Source organism: Sminthopsis crassicaudata, chromosome 4 (genome assembly GCF_048593235.1).
Source record: "Sminthopsis crassicaudata isolate SCR6 chromosome 4, ASM4859323v1, whole genome shotgun sequence".
Taxonomy (NCBI): domain Eukaryota; kingdom Metazoa; phylum Chordata; class Mammalia; order Dasyuromorphia; family Dasyuridae; genus Sminthopsis; species Sminthopsis crassicaudata.
This window is the reverse complement of record NC_133620.1, coordinates 90,725,661-90,746,797: the sequence shown is the minus strand read 5'-3', so window position 1 is coordinate 90,746,797 and position 21,137 is coordinate 90,725,661. Positions and strand designations below refer to the sequence as shown.

The following is a 21,137-nucleotide window of genomic DNA, read 5'->3' as shown; positions in this document are numbered from 1 at the left end:
TCCCCTTATTACACACACACACAATCGTATTTTCTCGTAGTGGCTTGTATATTCTTTCTCCCATTATACCATAAGCTTTTTGTTAGCTGGAATTGTCTTTTACTTTTCATTGTACCCCTAGCACTTAGCACAGTACTTGTCACATAATAGGTGCTTAATAAATGTTTCGATGACTTACATGTGTGTACAATTATAAAATAACTATTTTTAATTTGCTTTATGGATACTTGTCTCAAAACTTTATGGTCAAGCCCTAGTATTTCTGGGATAGATATAGCAGTTTTTATTTCAAGAAATCAAACAAAGTGTATAAAGAGCTGTGAAAACATTGCAAGAGAAGTACTATCTTAGGTCTTGACAATATAAGTGTGATGATAGGAGAATTTATCGAAAATATTGAAATTCAGATTGTAAAAACAATCTTTACTTTATTATGCTAGCTTAGATCATAAGACATACAAAAAGTGGAAAATAATTAACTACCACAATACTGGAAACAAGAATAATCAAAGTAAAACAAATGATGGTTTTTAAATTATGAATTTGAATGGCATTTTTATAATCTGGAAAAAAAAAACTTGTTTTCAGGGTACTTTTCTTCTCTTATTGTTCACTATAAATATATATATTGCTCTTAATTAAATGTATTGTCTAGAGTGAGGGATCTTAAGATTTTTCTATCATGGACTCCCTTGGAAATCTGGTGAAAGCTATGACTTTCAAGGGAAAAAAAAAAGCTTTTAAATAAATAAACTAAAATATGGAAGATTATAGAGAAAAGCAATGACATTGAAATATAATTATCATAAAAACAAAGACAAGAAGCCCACAGACCTCTGGTCCACAATATTCCTAAAAATCATGTAAACCAATAGTTCAATTTTCAAGCTTCCCAGGCATGATTGTGGTAACTCATTGAAACATAATTGACATCTATTTTTCCTTCATTTACATTTATCAATATATTTCTCTGCCCCTTTTCCAAAGTCAACTCATAAAATGAGTAAATAATAGACATAAACATAGTTCTTCAAAGCTAATTAACATACAATTAAATTAAAAATAATATGCAGTATCATATCTCTGTAGTTCACCTTTGCAAAGAAAAGAGTTAACTATGTTGTCATATCTTTTTTTTTAGGACCAAGTTTGGTCATTATAGTTTCCCATTTTGAATTTAATTTGTCTTAGAGGTGGAGTTCCATCAATTTACAATTTTGTATTCATTATGTATATCATTTTCCTGGATCTCATTTCACTTTGCATCAGTTCACAGAAGTCTTCACAGTCTTCTCTGTAGTCATCCTATCCATTATTTCTTATACCACAATAATATTCCATTGAAGTACAATAAATTTTCTATCCATTGGCCAATCAATGAGCATTCATTCTCCCCTCCCAAACCCCATCCCACCTTCTTCCAGTTCTTTGCAGCATCAAACAAAATGCATTATTTTTAATAATTTAATTAAAAATATATCATTGACTTCCTTAGCACAATTAGAATTTGTTTTATAGCAAATTAATGTGCTCTTCTTTCAACAATTGTTCTAACATTGTCCATTTTCACTTTTTTGAAATTCTCCTTGCCAATTAAATTGGTCATTAAGTGAAAACTCAAAATGTATCTAATTTTTTAAAAGATGAGAATGAAAATTACACAACTAAATTTATATTTTCTTAAAAAAATCTTTAAGAGAAAAGTTTCCAAATAAAAATTTTATTTATGAAAAATACTTTAATATTTTAGAAGGTTAAAAAAAAGGGCAGGTCCAATAGAATTAGTTTAAAATTTAGAATGAATACCAATTGGTTATATGTTATATATATTGACAAATTAAGAACTTTTACTTATTTAAGTGCAGAAATCCCTTTAATCAAATGCAGATCATAGCTAGTATATATTTTAGCTTTAGCACTTTCATTGATAATTTGGTTAGAAGAGGAATAATAGAGCCCTAATAGAATAATCATATGTAAGAGGCTGAAGAAAAATGAGAAGAGGAAGAGAGAAGATGACAGAGTTCTAGGAAAAGGAGGAGAGGTAAGAAAAGAAAAAGAATAGGAAACAAGAAGAAAAAAAAAAAAGGTTGAGGAGAAAGAAGAAGAAGAAAATATAGGATATGAGTAAAACCAGGAGAACCAAGTTATCTTCAGAGAAAAATAGTCCCAAGATGGGTCTGTAGGATGTTGCCATCACCTACATTTAGAAAAGGGGAAGCAGATGGATAAAATTTCAACAATGGAAGATACATTAGTAATATATTTTGTCTTAAATGTGAGGCTCCCTAAGAGGACAAGTAGTAGTTGAATTGAGGATCACAACACAGATCCCATTATTTTCAATTTCATCATTTCAATTCTCTTTCCTTTAAGACAGTCATTTTACTGTGTGTTCATGGTTTTTATTTACTAATTTTATTTAATACTGTGTTTTATTTCCTCTCAATTCCATGTAAAAACAATATTGACATTCTTTTTTTTTTTTAATTTGGAATTTCAACTTCTTTCCCTATCTCCCCTGCCCTCATTGAGAAGACAAGCAATTTGATGTACGTAGACACATGCAGTCACACAAAACTCATTTCCATATAATTCATATTGTGAAAGAAAATAGACAAAAAAAGAAAAGAACAATAAAGTTAAAAACAAAAATAAAATCATGCTTCAGTCTGCATTCGGACAATACCAGTCCTTTCTCTGGAGATGTATATAATTTTTCATCATAAATCCTTCAGAATTGTTTGAGAATAAATTAGTCATACAATATTGCTGTGATTGAGTACAATGTCCTTGTGGTTCTGCTAATTTTACTTTGTATCAGTTGCTGTAAGTTTTTCCAGGAGTTTCTGAAATCTGCCTCCTCCTCATTTCTTATAGTACAATAGTATTCCATCATAATCATATATTACAACTTGTTCAGCCATACCCCAATTGAGGGATATTCCTTCTATTTTCAGTTCTTTGCCTCTACAAAAAGGCTGATATATATATATATATATAAAAAACATATTAAATCTTTCTTTTTTGTAATCAAATTTTTAAACCTAAAACTTAGTTGTATTGTTTATTTTATATGGTATTCATGGATTCATATGTTTTAATTGTTTAGAATTTAAAATTTGCTGACAGATTAAAATTAATTAACAGTTGTTATGAGCATAGAGAAAAGTTGTATAACTTAGGTGATGAAAAGATAAATAAGAATATTAGAATTGCTAGTGCATATGCTATATATAAGCAACTTTGATTTATTAAAACTATTTTTAAATCACCAAATCAATAATCAGACAGTATTATGAACAAAAAAGAAAGAAAGACTTTCAGGAAGAATAATTAGCAATGTCATTTTTCTCTAAAAAGAATAGTTGTAATAGACAACCTTTTGAATTTTGACAGGATATGACAGAACATAAAATTCTAGCAATTTCATAACAACAGTGTAGATAATTCTAATGACTGATTCTATTTTCCAGTGATATATCTAGCTGTCTTTTTAGTATCAATTATGTGAGGATTTAATTTGAATATCAAATGTGTAGTATGCTTCAAGGCAGTACCCACAATTAAATGAGCTAAGAGTTTTCATTAATTTGCAAGTTTTAAAATTCAATAGGCTAGGGGTGCAGTAGATGGAGCACTACCCCTGAAGTCAGGAGGACCTGAATTCAAATCAGATCTCAGACACTTAATGCCACCTAGCTGTGTGACCCTGGGCAAGTTACTTAACCCTAATTGCCTCAGCAAAAAAAAAAAAAAAAAAAAAATCAATAGGCTACATGCATATGAAATATAAGTACATTTAGAATTCACTCTTCTTCATATATATATGTATATATATATACATATATATATATATACATATATATATATATACATATATATATACATATATATATATTTTTTTTAATCCGTTATTTGTTGGAGAAACATAAGATGATAAGGAAATAGCCATTGAATCAGAAAGATGAATCCAATGTCTGTCTTTAACGTATCTCAAGTCCCCTTGAGGTGTCTTTTTTTGGGATCTTAAACTCATAATGGCTTAGGCAAGTCTCCTAGATTTATATGAGGAGTTGTCCATCCATTTAAAATCACAGCAGTAATGCACTCTTTCTCCCCTATTTTATCTGCATGAAGTTAGATAATCTCACACATAGATACCATTGTGTGAGAATATGATTCCCTGCCAAATAATTTAGAGTCTTTGCTTCAAACAATCCATGTACATCACTTTTCAGACTGTTTAGACTAAGAGATTATACATACAAAACCACTCTAGATTAAAGTGGAAAATGGGTGGATCTTGATTTGGGGCCAGTATTTCACAATCACTTTATTAGATATCAAGATGTTTTCATGGGAGCATATATCAAGAGCTTGAGCATGAGATATTTGGAGCATCAGCACTTAACACAGTGGCTGACATATAGTAGACAATTGACAAATATTTATTGATTGTTCCAGTAATTCAATATTTGTTTTTTGTTTATATTTGTAACATTTTTAATTATTATGAATGTCATTTATATTATGTGATACCATAATGTTATATTATGTAGAAAATATATATATGTATATGATCATTATAGTATACATATTTACGTTATTAATGTAAATATTAAGAAAAAACTTTATAGTCAGCATCGTGCTGCAAGCCAAGAGAAAGCATAGGCAATCAACTTTTAATAACCTATAGTAATAAAAAGGCAAGTAATTGTAAAAAATAAAAATAAAAAAACACAACCTATTGGGCATTTGTAATACATTATACTACCTTTACCCTGCCTCTTTGAGAGATAATTTATTATTTAGTTTTCACTTAATTCAAGATAATGTTAATCTGCATGTCCTGAAAATAGACAGACTGAAAATACAGGAAAAGTGACCTTGAAGTTTCCTTGTTGACAAGCCAATTTCTAATGTTTTTTAAAAAAAATTTTTTTTTTTTTTTTTTTTTTTTTAGAAAATGCACAAAGTGTATAATGTAAATAGGCATAAGGAGAATTTATAATACTTACCTATGGGGCAAATTTGTCATATCTATTTTTCTCTAACTATTATTGTTTATAGATTGATTGTCATCTGAGCAGTACCAGGAAGGAAATTAGGAAATGCAGAAGATATATATATATATATATATATATATATATATATTTTTTTTTTCCTGGAATTGAGGCAATAAGACAAAACAAGAAGAGGGATATGATGACCTTGAAGTTTGAGAACAGAAATGAATGGTCCTTAAATTTAGAATTCTACAATTATACCTGAACAGCCAAAAGGGTCACAAGTTAAAACCTAGGAATTTTCATGTTTCTGAGAGAGACAAAGGCATAGAATAAATGAGAGAATGTACCTAATTTTATTTTATCTCTTTTTTTGCTACTTGAAACCTGAAAAAGAATGGAAATTATGAAAATGTTGCAAAAAAATCATCATTAAAAAAAAGAAAACAATATCTTTTGCACAGGAAAGTAAAATTAATTAGACTTAGGTTAAGCAATTTAAAGAAATTCATTTGAATGATTTTGAAATATATTTGTGAATATGCACATCATAATTGGATAAGGAAAATGAGGTTCAGGGAAGTTCAGTTTGCTTTACCAAAGCTTAGATAAACAAAAAAGGGTAAATACCTGACCTTAATACCAGATCTTCTAACTCCAGTTAGAATCTATATATTATTTCTGGGCCAATTCATTTGTTTTTGTTTGTTTTTTGTTTTTTATTGCTTGTTGTTATTAAATACATTTGAGTTTAAATTTATCTGTTTAATATAATTTGCTTAAAGTTTAGAAGTTGAGCAATGTAGGGAAGAAAAAAGGGATAAGAAGATAATATTTGTGTTTTCATAAATAATTCAGGGAAGTAATTTCATTGGTATTTTGTATTTTGGAATATAGACATGTGGAGTTTTGATATAATTTTTGATATGATATTAAATATTTCTTGATCTTCAGTGCTGTGCATTAAGTTTTCCATTGGTCAGACATGGTTGATCATTAAGAAAGACAAGTTGATTACAAAAGGAGAAAATACCTATGAAAGCAGCATTTTTTCAAAGTGTACATGACATGCTTTTATTTCTAAGGATTCTTGATTTCACTTTCACTGAATTTCTCAGCAAATGGTTGCTGCTTAAAATCCTTATTGAAAAAAAAATAGATTCTTTATTGTACTCTTTATCTTTACTATTGAGTTTTTGTCTTTGGAGACTTGGAAAATAGTTTCATACTTCCACCTAGTGGCAGAACATTGAACACATCTAAGTGTGGTATGTTTTGTAAAGTTTAGGATTTCGGTTTTAATGATTTATGAGAAACCATAGAAGTATTTAAACTGTTTCAAAATAAAGATATGGAAAGGTTCCTATATTACAACTTTGTTCTGCCTATTCTGTGGACCTTCAGAAAACTATACCTAAATGAGTAATATAGCATTATTTCTATGACCCATTTTTTCTCCTTTTGTTCTCCTTATTTCAAGAAAGAAACCTAGCAAGGGAGGGTAAGAGCTAATTAATGTTTATGGGAAGTTAATTTGTTGCTTTCTTAAGAAGCATGGAGAAAGTGGAAGATGTAATCAAAAGAGACCACAGTTACAATTTTTCCTCCTATCTTTGTTAGTTTTACAACTCATACACCAGGCATTTACTCTCATTTACAAAGTATTTATTGTATTACTCATTTGGAAAGTAAGTTTAGTAATTAATAAATAGCATTTTCTCTGAAAGGTTTTGCGAGGCTCACATGAGAAAAAGTTTTAAAAATACTATAAATCTGATTTATTTGTTGCATTTCATATGTAGGAAAGAAACTATTCCAAACAAATTTTCAATCCTGCATTTTAACTGATTAATTTTTAATTTTATAAAATTCTTCCTTAATGATAATAATAGGATTTATATGGCATTTTTAAGTTTGAAAAGCTTCCCACAAATATTATCTCATTTGGTCCTCAAAATAACCTTGGGAGCTAGATGCTATTATTATCCTCATTTTGCAGAAGAAGATACTGAGACAGGAAGAGGTTAAATGTCTTAGCCAAGGCCACACAGCTAGTAAGTGTCTAAGATTAGATTTGAATTGAGATCTTCCTGATTCTACTTTCACTACTTTATCCATTACAACATGTACATTTATAATATTTAAAGTAATGTTGAAAACAAAATTACATTAATAGGTGCATGTTTTATTGTGTAAGTAACATGAGAGTTTATTGGTGTTTTTGAATTGATATGCTTCATGTGATCTTTGCAGAACAGCACCCTGGGAACCATTTAAACAACTAACTGGAACCAAGCAGACTTTAAACAGGTGACATGCTTTATCACAGGGCAAAGCTTAAAATCTGCCACATTCTACTTTTGATTATATTCATAACTTTGTGATCACCTAGTTGACAATGCTTTCTTATTTTCAATTAATACCCATATAAAATGAAATGCATCCGTTCATCCATCCATTTATCCAATATTTATTCAACAGCAACTATGTATAAGATAGTGTTCTAGATACCATGGAGAATACAAGGAAGCTCTTGTTTTTGACTTACAATTTAGTTGAAGAGATTTGAAAAGTAAACAAATAAACATTAATAGAGAATAATGTGAAAATAAGTGGTTTGATTGAGAAAGGGATAATTTCTGAAAGTTAAGTTGGGGTCAAAGTGGAAATGTGGGATGATGATTTCTGAATTAGGAAAGATAAGAAAAAACTACATAGAAAAGAGCATTTGTCCTAGGCTTTAGAGGAACAATAGAAATTGGTGACTTGTGGAGTCTATCAGAACAATCAATACTCATAAATGTAGGAACTAAAGCCTTTCTTTTATCTTTAATAACATCTTTCACCTATATTTACAAATGATAATCCAAGGTCATTTTTTTTCCTAAGGTAATCATTGACTTATGGATATATAAAAATAAAACTTCTAACTTTTCAGAACAGTAGCAATTCATTCCAGAAGTGATATTTCAGATAGTTCAAAGAACTCCTATTCTGTTTGGTTGAATACTCATGATACTGTCCCATGTTACAGCCTCTCTAATACCTTGTAGATAATCTCCAGGAATTAAGGTAAAAAAATCTTAGTACTCTTTTGCCTAACCTAGTAAAGAACCTCTGAATTTTGCTAGTATGGTTCTCAAGATTGTAGTCATCAGTGAGTCAATACCTAAAAGCTTGTAGAACTTGTTGGATCTTGTATCCTTCTAGAATGGCCCTCAAGAAATCAGGGTCATGTTCAGATCCTGATAACAATATTTGTGGAGATGGAGACTATTGGATTAGATAATAAACAGGTATTCAAACAAACAGTTCTTTGCCTCTGAAATACTGTTATCAAAGTAAACTAATTTGGCGATGATATTACTTGAATTAACTTGAAATAATATAGTAAATAGACATATTTAAAAAACAAGAATATGTAATACAATGTGGTTATATTTTATTAGTGCATATTTTGGCAAAAACTACAATTAATTATTTGACATTTGATTTTATAACTGAGGAACTAAAGAGAACAATTTGATGCTAATCTTTCTTGGAATACATATAACACTAAAAAAAAAGTCAATTGATCAAAATAATTTAATATTTATTTTTTTCTGGATCTATTATTTCATGTTTAAAGGCAATCCCTGGTATAAAACTTCCTCTAGTGATGCAGATAAATAAGTGTCCTTCAAATCATAGTCTTAGGGGGTTTGCTTGAAAGAGTAAGTGTCTTGTTCATAGTCATACTAACAGCACATGTTTGAGAATGAACTTGAATTAACTTCATCCTACTTTGAATCCAGATCTCTGTTCATTATGAATTCTCTGTTTTAAATCTGTGAATACAAATTTCACAGACACCTAAGTAAAAATTTCCCTCTCTAATGCTTCCTATCTTTGAGAGATCTTGAAGGTCAATTTATTATCCTGTGCCTCAGCTTCTTCATCTATAAATGAGGAGTTGATCTAGTTGGTGTGATCTAGTTGGTAGTTTATCTCTCATTTTGTGGTCATGATCTCCCCTTATATATTAAGTTAAGATAAACTAAATATATTTATTATATATGAAAATTGAAGGGCATGAAAATCAGTTTCTCCTGTTTTCTTCCAAAATTTTCTTGGGTTTCCATTTATTTTATCTTTCATACTCTTTACTAATGTTCTAATTTTAGCTATATGTTTCTTCTCAGTAGTAGTCAAAATGTTTATATAATGTTGAAAGATTTGAGAAGTACTTTATATATGTGCACACACATACAAACACACACACACATACACACACACAAAAAAGGACAAAATCCTTAAATCTTTGTTGTCTAGGTGGAATGTAAGCTTCCTGAGAAGCTTTGAAGCACACTATGGATAGTAAGAAAATGTAATTTCATTTGATCCTCACAACAACCCAACATGGTATCGCTATTATTGCCATTTTACAAATAAGGAAATTGAGGCAAATAGAGAATAAGTGGCTTGCTTGCTGTCATTCAGCTTAAGTATCTGAGGCTCAATTTGAACTCAGATCTTCCTTACTCCAAGTCCATCACTCTGTCTACTATACCATCTATTATGAGAAAGTTACTATGCTTGTAAACTATGCTTGTAAAGATACAAGACAAAAATGGTCTTTCCCATAAAAAGCTTTCATTCTAAAACACTTTCAGTCATTACTATTCATTTTTAAAACAAAACATTTACTGTGTCCTCTTACTGTTTACAATTTTAGATTTTAGAAACTAAAAGCAATTCAAAAATGATCCCCAAACTCTAAATGTTTATAATCTAGTAAGTGATCATGAACATCACTGGTGATCATGGGATCATAGATTCAGAACTTTAAATTTGATCTAGTCCAAGTCTCTTATTTTACAGGCCTACTGAGGCCTAGGGAGGTTGTAGCTATTTCTCTCTAGTCATAAAGTCACCACTCTGATGCGGGCTCGATTACCTCATGCCTACCTATTGAAATAGGCTTCTGTTTGGTCTCCCTGACAGGTTTTTTTCCCAGACTAATCTCTCTTCCATTCAACTATTAAAGTTATTTTCCTAAAGTATAGATGTGGTATTATAACTTTTCTAGTCAATAAACTCTAATAGTTCCTTATTACTTCAAAAAGAAAATATAAAATGTGCTGTTTAGCAATTTAAAGACTTTTATATTCTGATCCTTTCTGACCTCTCCAGTCTTCTTACACTATTTCCTTTCAAATACTCTATAATCTAGTTTAAGTGCCCTATTCACTCTTCCTCTCTTGATTTCTGCATTCCATGTCTTTTTACCAACTATCTGAGATATTCTTCCTTCTTACTTCTGCCTCCTGACTTCCCTGAATGCCTTCAAAAATCATGCTCAAATCTTCCATTATGTAAGAGGGCTTTCCCAGTTATTCCCATTCCCCAATCTCCCATACCCTGTCACTACTATTACTTTCCATTTGCTCTCTTTATATTTTATATGTGAGCCAAGTGTTCTGGCAAAACTCAAGTATATTTTGCACATTGTCTCTATCATTAAAGAATGAATTCCTTGAGAATAAGGATTATGGTTTTTGCAGCATTTACCATAGTGCCTGGTATGAGTAAGTGCGCAGTAAATACTTGCTGAATGACAAGAGTGTAAACTATAGTTAATGTCAGAGACAGTGTCAAATACATACCCTTCTTTCATTTTTTTTTTTCATTTTTATATCTCTGAGGTTCAACAGAGAGCCAGGGCCAAATAAATATTTATTTAGATCAAAATAATTATGTACTAGCTATAACATTAAAAAAATAGTAATAGGCAGGTAAAAAGTTCTATGTACGAATTGAAGGGGGAACAACCATTTCTAACTAAGGAAATTAAAGTAGATTTCCTGGAAAGGGTAATGTTTGTACTGTATTTTCAAGGCAAATACTGGGAGAAAAAAGAGAGGAAAAACATGCACTAGAACATTCTAGGGACAAAAAATAACAAGCAAAATCAAACAGCATTAAGTTTTGGCTAAACTTACTTTTGTAAGCTTACAAATTCTAAATCTCTGAATTAGAATTAATGAACTATAGGAATACATCAGCCAATTGATAAGCAATAAAAATTATTTTGCAATATGTTATGAAATAGATGACCCTATACCGATCATTTAAAAATTATAACTTCTTTCACATGACTAAAACCTCTCACTCATCTTAATGGTCTCTTTGGGTTTCTATTTGCAAGGGTAAAGAAGATAAAAAAATAATCCAGAAAACAATTTTCTAATGATTACTAAAGACACCTCCAAGATTACATATTTTAAATGCTAACTTAAATAGGAAGGATATAGCAACCTGAGAATATTGATTTTCTGTAAAATGCACACATATACACATACATACAAACATGTATGTGTATGTGTATCTCCTCCTTAAATGAATCATGACTGATGAGCTTTTTTCCTTCCTCTCTTGAGTGACAAAATGATGATCAAAAATGGGGTCCAATTGAAATTTACTATATTTTAATAATTGAAATGAGATTTTACCTTTGTCTGAATCTTTGTGAATCCATTAAGGGTTTTCTTGACAAAGATACTAAAGCTGTTTGACATTTATTTTTCCATCTCATTTTACCAAGAAGAGGATTTTATATTTGATAAAGGAACTGTCACTAAAGAGACACACAGTGAGACATCATTCTATCTGTGCTTTAGAAAGATCACTTTGCTAATTAATCATTGAATGGAAGGTGGGAGTGAACTGAAGCAAGCAGACTCACCAACAGATTATTACAATAGTCTAAGAATAGTGGATGATGGCCTATGCCAGTGTAATGTCAGAATCCGAGGAGAAAAAGAATCATATTTGGAAAATGTTGCAAAAATAAAATTGACAAACCTTACCAACATATTGAATATAGAGGAGGGAATGCTTTTGAGAATGAGGAGGAAAAATTATATGTGATTTGTGAGCCTGTGGGATAGAAAGATACCTTTACCCTGGGGAAATTATTTTAGGGTGGAAGAGTGAGTTTGGTTTTTAGACATGTTTGTTTAAAAGTCTTCTGACCATCCATTTTGAGACATCTAGAAGGCCAGTGAAGATGTTATACTGGAAGCCTGCTTAGAGATTTAAGACAGGAAAGATATCCTGTGAGGTTAGGAAGATTTGGGATAACTAGCATAGAGGTGGTAATTAAATCCATGAACACAGAGAGAAGAGAGAAGAGGAACTATGATAAAGTCCATGGGATGCCTGTGATTAGAGGATATGAACTGGATGAGAATCCAGCCAAGAAGATTCAGAAGAAACAGTATGTTTGATAAGAGGAGAACCAGGAGAGAGTAGTATTTCAAAAACCTAAGTTGGAGACATGTTAGTTTTCAGAGACATGTTGTTTTCCATGTTGGTCTCCTATTCCCACTCAGATAAAATTATAGATCTTGAGATATTGATAAAATTTACAATTCTTAACCTGTTGAAAAGAAGTCCTAATAACTCATTTTCATAAGACCTATTTGTATAAATGAAATCAGAAAACAAAAGCTAGAAAATACAAATTTAAACAGGTTTATCAACTGTCTTAAAAACATTCATTTTATACAAATACCCTGCTATTTAAGAAATTGTTTTAAGAACGTGAATGCAAACAAGACATTCTTTAATTTCATTGTTAGTGATTATGCTTAACAAATGATCTATTTAGTCCACAAACAATTTTTTTTATGCTTCTAAACAATATCCTGGATAGTAGAGTGTTTAAAGAATACAATGCAGAGTCTCTTCTTTTTTCTGAGTGTATAGTATGATAGGGATATCGAGGCAGCCAAACAAAGTGCTCTAATGCAAAGTAGTGTCTGAAATTTCAATAAGAAATAAACATGTAAGCATCAAAAAATAGAATTATGCTACTAAAAAAGCAGTCTATTCCTTCTATTTATAAATCATAAGCAGAAAATAGATGACTATTTGGGAACATTTTATAGTCAAGATTCTTTTATAAGTTGGAGTACATGGCATCTAAATTTATTAAATAAAAGTGTCAAGGAGAAAGTCATCCCAAAAAGATTAGGATTTCCCCTAATTGGCACTGTTTGGTGAAAGAATTTGCACATAGAGCTTATCTTCAAGTTAAGGGATAAAGATTTATTATACTGTTTGACACCAGGCTAAAGTTCCAAAGGTGTTTAGCAAAGATGCAGAGGCAAAGAGATAATCATGCTGCCAATTGAAGAGGGTTAAATTTCCAAGGGAATCTAGCAAAGACAGAAGCAAAAAGAAAAGGTGGCAGTTGACAGTGGGTTAATTCCAAGGGAATCTAATAAAAAGTCAGAATCAAGAAGATAACTTCATGGGAAAGAGAAATGAAGATTAGGTTAATATGCTAATATTATAATTTAGAGGTTTTATTAATTAACATTAATAATTATATTAATCATCATAATTAGTATTATGGATTAGAGGTATTATTAAGTACCACAATTGCTGAGTGGTAGGTCTGGGATAGTTCTCATCATTGACTTCTACAGCTTCTTGATAACAGAACGAATTTTGAATTACTGCTATTGGCCAGCATTGTTAGTGGTAGTCCCAAGGTCAGATGGCCTTAAAGCTTTGTATGCTGTTCCCAAGGCCAGCAAGTCTTAGGGTTTCTCAGGTCTTACCACTTTCTCACACTTCTTTCCAAGCAAGTTTATAAGAATATATAGATGCATAGAAATTGGACAAAGCTTGAGGATAGGTAGCATTGGCAAGGTGAACACTTCAGGATGAAGAAATAACTGTGAACAAAGGTATTGAGGCTGGAAAGTTTCAGGACATATTTGGGGATCAGGAAGTATCTTACTTTTAGTTGGAGCATTGACTGTTTAAAATATTTGGAGAAGTAGCTGGAAAATTAAATACCACTTTTTAATTTTTTCTTTTTTAACTTTAGTAGTCATAATCTGCTTATAACTTAACATTCACTTGCTTTGAATATAGAAAAGTGCTAAAGAGAAAAAAGGGACAGGGCAAAGTATCCTTAGGTGTTTGACTTCAGGTATGAAAACCACAAATGAATTCCACCCCCTTACCCCACTCAGAAATAGGTGGTAATTATTCCAATAGAAAAGAAGACAACTTTGGGAATCAAGTTAGAAGGGTCTGATCTCAAGTAGAGCTTAAAAATCCATCCTTTAAATTCCTTCTTTGCCCAGATGAACAAATCTCCACCGTTTGAAGTTCTGTGGTATTTCTATGGGATGGTGGATTTTCTGATTTATTGGTCCTCTCCATATCTGGATTCAAACTCAAAAAGTAAATTATGGTTCCCTGTAGAAAGCCAGAACTCTGGATAAGTATATTTGAAACAAGGTGTTAACTCAGTGGAATTGATGAGATAATGGTTCTCTAGTTCATATATATATATATATATATATATATATATATATATATATATATATATATATATGTATATACTTAGTACTTAGTATGGTGATGCAATGGTTCTCTAGTTCACACATAAACAGTATGCTGTAATGATGCAATTACAATAAAGTACATAAGGGCTAACAAGTACTGAAAGTTATACATTCTATGTTTGATCAGCCTCTTGGTGGTTCTGCTGCCTCCTGGACTGTAGGAGAGACTGGTTCAGACTGGGAGACTGAAAGAAACAATAAAGACTTTGGACTGTTATCCCTGACTATTCTCTTTGTGTCTATCTTGCTGAGAGCAAGACCCTTCTGAAGGACCTCCAGAAAGCTAGCCCAAACATTACAGTTCTCCAAAATTTTTCTGTCAAATAACACATTTTCATATCAGAGACTTTAGATCTAAAAAGAAAAAAAGCTTACAAAACATTATGCCTATACCTATGATGGGAGGCAATAAACAATGAGACCATGATGCACTTAATAAAATATTAGATAATTTGCTGAACGAATTTTGAAATAACCATTTTCAGAAAATTTCCCACTAACCAGAAATCTAAAAAGCTTCTCTTAGAAGTTCCTTGCATTATTAAAAAGTAGAACCTTGATACAGTATCTTATCTAAGTGATATTTAGCATTACAGAAATGATTTTGCTCTTAAAACAACTACCACAAATTTGAAAAATAAAAACAAATATTTAGTCATTAATACTGTGTGGTTCAGAAATGGTGAGGGGTCACCATTTAATAAAAAAGCAGGAGAGATCTCTAGAAGCAAAGTAAAGTTTATTATATATTCTCATGAGAAGGGCTTCACACCCATTGAGCAGGCAATAGAAGGAGGAAGCACCTTCTGGGGCAGGGTTAACATTTTTAATCCCTAATGCAACTACCCCCTCCCACCACTGACCCTCATAGTCATTGGCTGAAGGTCTTACATTCTAAACTCAAGAACTACCCAAGAAATTAAATTTGACCAATAAGTACATAGTTGCCCATATTTGACTGAAATAGGGAGAAAATGATGTCATGGGAATATAGCAGGAAGGCAGCTTAAGTATGCCCTTGACTCAATCTTCAAAGTCCTTGAGGTCTACTCAAATTCTGAAGTAGATGAAGCCTTACTCGATTTTCACAACTGTCTTGAAAAATCTCAACTCATCTCCTTCAATACTTTGTAAACATAGGCTGAGGGTTTTGTGTGTGTGTGTGTGTGTGTGTGTGTGTGTGTGTGTGTGTGTGTGTGTGTGTGTTTGTGTGTGTGTGTGTGTGTGTGTGTGTGCTAAGGACTGTTTTTTCCCAGGTAAGTAGCTTGGTAGAAAGCTAATATTAACTTCCACGTAATGGATTGAGTAATGAGCAGCTGTCTTGTTGGGGGAAATGTTAAAGTTAAAGAAATTTCATCTAACCAAAAGTTCGAGGCCCAAAAAAAGGATGAGCATGAGTGAGATTATTTCCATCTCCCCCAATGATCAGAGAAGTGGGGGAAGGGCTCAGGCATTAGGAGCAACCATACTCAGGGAGAGAAGGGTGAGTCTATGCCTTCATATATAATTATGTCAGCTGATCTAAAATAAAATAACAGTTTTCAGTCTTAAATTTGAGATTTTATCTGCTTTTTCTTGTTTTTGTATGGGAATTTTTGCAAAAAAAAATTGCAAGAACCACCAGCTTTTTAGCAGTGGAACAAATTATTTGTTGGATACTATTTTATCCCATTTTCCTCAATTAATTTAAAGAATTTTGTATTCCAGGGCCTATTAATTTGGAAGAAAAAGGGAAAGATCTTAAAGTATAAGAGGTCCCCAGATTTCCTAAGCCACCAGGAGGCAGTCTCTCTGGAGAGATAGAGAGAGTGGGGAATTATTTCCTGAGGAGAAGATGAAAGGGCCACACCCTTCTATATACTTGGGTCCTGAGAGGATTTTAGTACTTGGTTATGTTGGGGACACAGGAGGCCTCCGTCTAGAGAAACTGAGGCTGATTCTAGGATATGGGGAGAGGGTTTGTGGGAGCTTACAGTACTTCGGAGAGGCTAGACGTAACCATAAGCTGCTGAGATCTATTAACAAGGTAGTGACTTAATCACTATAATATTGGACTTAGAATCTCTCCTCCAAGGAGAGAAGCTTAATTTATGGCATGTTAATTTCTACAGCCCAAGGGTAGGTCTAGGGAGTAATCTCCAGATGAAGTCAGGGTGGTCTCTGAAATTTGATTATCACTGACCAGTTCACAGTCAGCAATAACTGAATCAGATTGGTTTTGGGAGTTTCCCCAAGCCAGAAGTTTTAGGGTTTCATATTATATCAGTGACATCCTGCCTTAGAGGAGGAATAGGAACTTTGGGGTTTGCATTTCTTATCTTTTGTCAAGATGAAGGCCAAGGATTTTGATATAATCTCTGATGTGGGGTTTTGGTACCAAAAGTTGGGGTTCGGTCATATAAATAATTCACAATGGCCATTCTCTTTGGCAAAAGGTAGATTTATTTAGGGAGGAAATTATAGACAAAATGGAGGGGTACAATAGATACTGAGAATGGCAAATATGAAATAGAGTGGGAGAGCATATGAGAGACAAGTTCCTAAAAGGATCACCTCATGAAGTTGGGACATGTCCTTAACTAGCATGCTAAATCCTGAAAGGGACTTAGCATCCTAAAAGATATAGTTGGCTATAAGAAGGTGGAGTAGGATTGGGAAGCATAGTGGAGTTAGGAGAGATTCCTCATTGGGGGGATAGGAAGGGAAGGAGAACTTAAGAAGAAAGATACCAGGAAGCAGGGTGAGATAGTGAGATAGATAATGGACTCACCCAAAGAAGGGTAGCAGCTAAGCGATGAGCCATAACTCCTTTTCTAGGGAAAATTTAGCCTCAGGTCTTGACACATTATTTGGATTTATAGCTGGATTACCTTTAGAAAGTAGGACCACTGAAGAAAACTGATTTCCATAGCAGTGACTTCTTGCTGTACTCAATTTCTCTGCTAACCACATCTAACATTGAAGACCTCATTAGCCATACATTAAGGAATTCCAATAAGGAATACACACACACACACACACACACACACACACACACACACACACAAACACACACACACATATATATATATATATATATATATATATATATATATATATATATATATATATATATATATATATATATATATATATATATATATGTATATCTTCTTTGTGTCTATATTTCAGAGAAGGTCAGCAGTCACCTGAACAGTGGCAGAAGATGTATGGAAGATGCTCTGGTAATGAAGTGTACCACATCATCATGGAAGAAAGTACATTTTTTGCTGAATATGAGGGAAAGAGTTTCACATATGCCTCTTTCCATGCCCACAAAAAGTATGTTCCTGTTGTCAAGGTTGTTTGAAAATATAAATGACTCTTACTTTTATACATAATTTTCTGAATCAGGACACTTTACAGTTCTTTACAAATTTATGTTTTCTGGGTTTTTGTATATTTGTTAAGGAAATTTAAGATTTTTCCCGAGAAAGTTTCTCTCTCTTTAAAAAGAATAAAGAAAAACATTATATTTTTAACTATCAAGTGTGCTTTCCTTTTTCAGCAATTAAAAACTGAAAAACAAAAGGAAAATAATCTTATCTCCCAAGGAAGTTTACAGATAAAAATAAAACAAATCATTTTGAATATTGAGATATTTCATTTTATCAAATATTATAATTCGAGTTATCTTCCCCTCTAATCAAAATACTAATATTTTGTTTCACCCTGTCTTTTAGTCAGAGAATCAGAGAATGACCTTCTCTGGAAGGAAATTCTTTTCTATCATTTTAAAATCATCACATCTACATATAAGTAAAGGCAGTTATGAATCTCTTTCTTAATGTAGAGCTAACTTTTAAATTTCAAATATGACTATAATAATACAAATATGCATTTCCCCTTGGGGCTCTATAAAGAATGCATTCAGTATTTTGAATTTTTCAAAGACCTTTATGAACAAATTAATATTTAGAATTTTTCTCAGAATTAATAAAAGAATTTTTAGATAAAATTTATTAAAGAAAAAACTTCATTTTCATTTCTCAAAGATCTAAAGTTATATTTTTATATACAACTCAGAGCACGTACATCATGATATATATGACTATATGCAACTACTATGTATGTATGTAGTATATATATATATATATATATATATATATATATATATATATATATATATATATATATATATATATATATATAGGAATAAATAATAAAACACCCTATGTAGTACTTTATGCTTATAGACTACCATTCCTCACTTCTAAATCAAGCTATTGTAGAAATATAGTTTTAGAGACATTTCTTTATGATAACAATGAGTATAGTAAAAGCCATTGGTCAAGGAATTAGAAATGGGTTTTTGTCCCATCTCTGCAATTTACTACTTCCTGTATAACTCCCTGTTTCTATCCTTTCAGTGTCAGTTTGCTCATTCATAGACTCTGCCCCTTCCCTTATGATTCTGACATTCTGTGAATCTGACTCTAAAATTACTCTAAATATGATTGTCTTCTGCAAATTAACATTCTCAACTAGTAAACTATAATTGTTACATTATTATATTTTGTGTTGTTGTCTTTTTTAATTAAGGTTTGGCGTCTGTTTGATTGGTGTTAGGAGGGAAGATAATAAAAACATTTTGCTAAATCCAGGTCCACGTTACATTATGAATGCTACAGATACATGCTTTTACATTAATATCACCAAAGAAGAAAACTCAGCATTTAAGAATCAAGACCAGCTAAGACGAAACAATGCATCAAAGTCATTTTATCATGGACCTTCTAGATTACCAGTACATAGTATAATTGCCAGTATGGGTAAGTTTTCAAAATATATTTAATTAAATATATATATCCATTAAGCATTCAGTATTTATAAAAGGACTTGAGTAGAATGAAATAGGTACATATTATAAAGTCAAAATTCTGATGAGTATTCTGACTTTTAACAAATCTCAATCAGTGAAATTTTTTTTTTATTGATTGATGACACAAAACTTGTGTTTATGAAACATGAGGATTGAAAAAAATGAAAATAGAAAAACTTATAAAATATCAACCATAGTTTCTTCCTTTTACAAAATCTAGCAATGCAATATAGAGTGTATCATTTGCTGAGAATCAAAATATAATTTAGTTTGATTTGACAAAGAGGGCCTACTGGTGGTTTTGTGGATAGAGTACTGGTTATAAAGTTAAGAAGCCTTCAAATTTGGCCTCATATACTAACTATCACTTACTCTGTTCTTCCCTTGGTTTCCTCAATTATAAAGTGTGAAAAATAATAAATGCACCTATCCCATTGGATTGTTATGAGAATAAAAGGATGATTTTTCTAAAAAGCGCTTAATGTAGTTAATGTTACTTAGTAGGTAACTACATAAATGTATATTTCTATTCCTTCCTCAATTTGGTTTGATAGACATAAGACATATCCTTCAGACTAATCAACACAGAATGACAAAGTAAAGTTTTCCATGAAATAGTAATTCTGAAGTATTTGTTTTCCAAAAGGAATATTCTCTTTTACTGAAAACACACACACACACACACACACACACACACACATTGTCCTCACCCTACCATTTACTAATTGATTATAAGTTCTTGGAAGATAGGAAGAGTTTAATTTTTGTCTTTGAATATATAAAAATTCTTAGTGAAAGCTTTTAAAATTATGAGCAATCCATGTGGAATTATAGTATTGTTTGTAATAGAATACAGACACAAGATATACAGGAACATATAGCAAAAAGTAAGATATATAGAATATATTTTAGAAAGTAAAGAGCATAATATAGAGAGCATGAACTTCTTTACAATCTGTAGCATACCAACTTCCTCCTTCTAACATATTGCTTAGATTTGTCTGAAACTAGTTTTATTGTTAATAAAAGAAGGGGGTGGACTTTCTTTTTAAGCCTTTCAAACATCATTCTAAATGTACATTTTAAAAAATTGCTGTTTTTTAAAAAAAATTGTTTTACCTTTTTCTTTGCAAGTCATTATATCATTCAGTAGAAAACATGCTATTAATTATAAATTAACTGGCTTTTTTCAGTTAAATCACCCTAGTCATAAAAATGGAAGTAGTATCATTTTATAATATAGTAAACTAAAAAAAAGAAATGAAAAAAAAAACTTGGCAGATTAAATTATTAACTACTGATCTGTGGTTAGAGAGGGTTTGAACCACCATGAAATTCAGACTAAACCAATTCTTCTTTAGTCTCATATTTTCATATATTTTAAACTGTGCTTCTATAGATATACAAATAACTATTTGAAAAGCAAATACATTGTCTTCCATTATTGTCATGTAGCTAGTAGAAGCTACTTCACTGAATACAAGTTTCTATTGTAATGCATTGTATTTTTTTTTAATGATCTTCCATGGTCTAGCTTGTTTCTATATTTATCCATATCTGTATTGATATATTGGTATATCTCTGTTTAGTCATTTATGTCTAACTCTTCATGGCTGCCATGTAACATACTGTTCATAAAGCTTCCTTGGCAAGAACCCTGGAGTGGTTTGCCATCTCATTCTCCAGTGGATTAAGGCAAACAGAGTTTAAATGACTTGCCCAGCATTAGACTTTTTAAAAAAAAATTATATCTTTTTATTTACAAAACAAAAGCATGAGTAATTTTTTCAACCATGACTCTTCAAAACCATCAGTTCTAAATTTCCCCTCCTTCCTCCCATTCCTTTCTCTAGATGGTAA

At 31.4% G+C, this 21,137-nt stretch overlaps 1 protein-coding gene across 9 annotated transcripts in view; it reads left to right on the top strand.

Moving 5' to 3' along the window:
* KCNT2 (potassium sodium-activated channel subfamily T member 2) overlaps positions 1 to 21,137 on the top strand; it is a 588,661-nt gene that overhangs the window by 413,978 nt on the left and 153,546 nt on the right. For 6 of the 9 annotated variants that reach the window (XR_012489046.1, XR_012489047.1, XM_074308656.1 and 3 more), the window contains 3 exons: positions 7,263 to 7,319; positions 17,588 to 17,737; positions 18,998 to 19,227. Coding sequence is in view for 7 of the 9 variants with exons in the window: in XM_074308656.1 (XP_074164757.1) it covers positions 7,263 to 7,319; positions 17,588 to 17,737; positions 18,998 to 19,227 (437 nt within the window). In the remaining 2 variants the exon portion in view is untranslated. The remainder of the gene's footprint in view (positions 1 to 7,262; positions 7,320 to 17,587; positions 17,738 to 18,997; positions 19,228 to 21,137) is intronic. The other 3 variants (XM_074308658.1, XM_074308657.1, XM_074308655.1) reach the window with 1 other exon arrangement.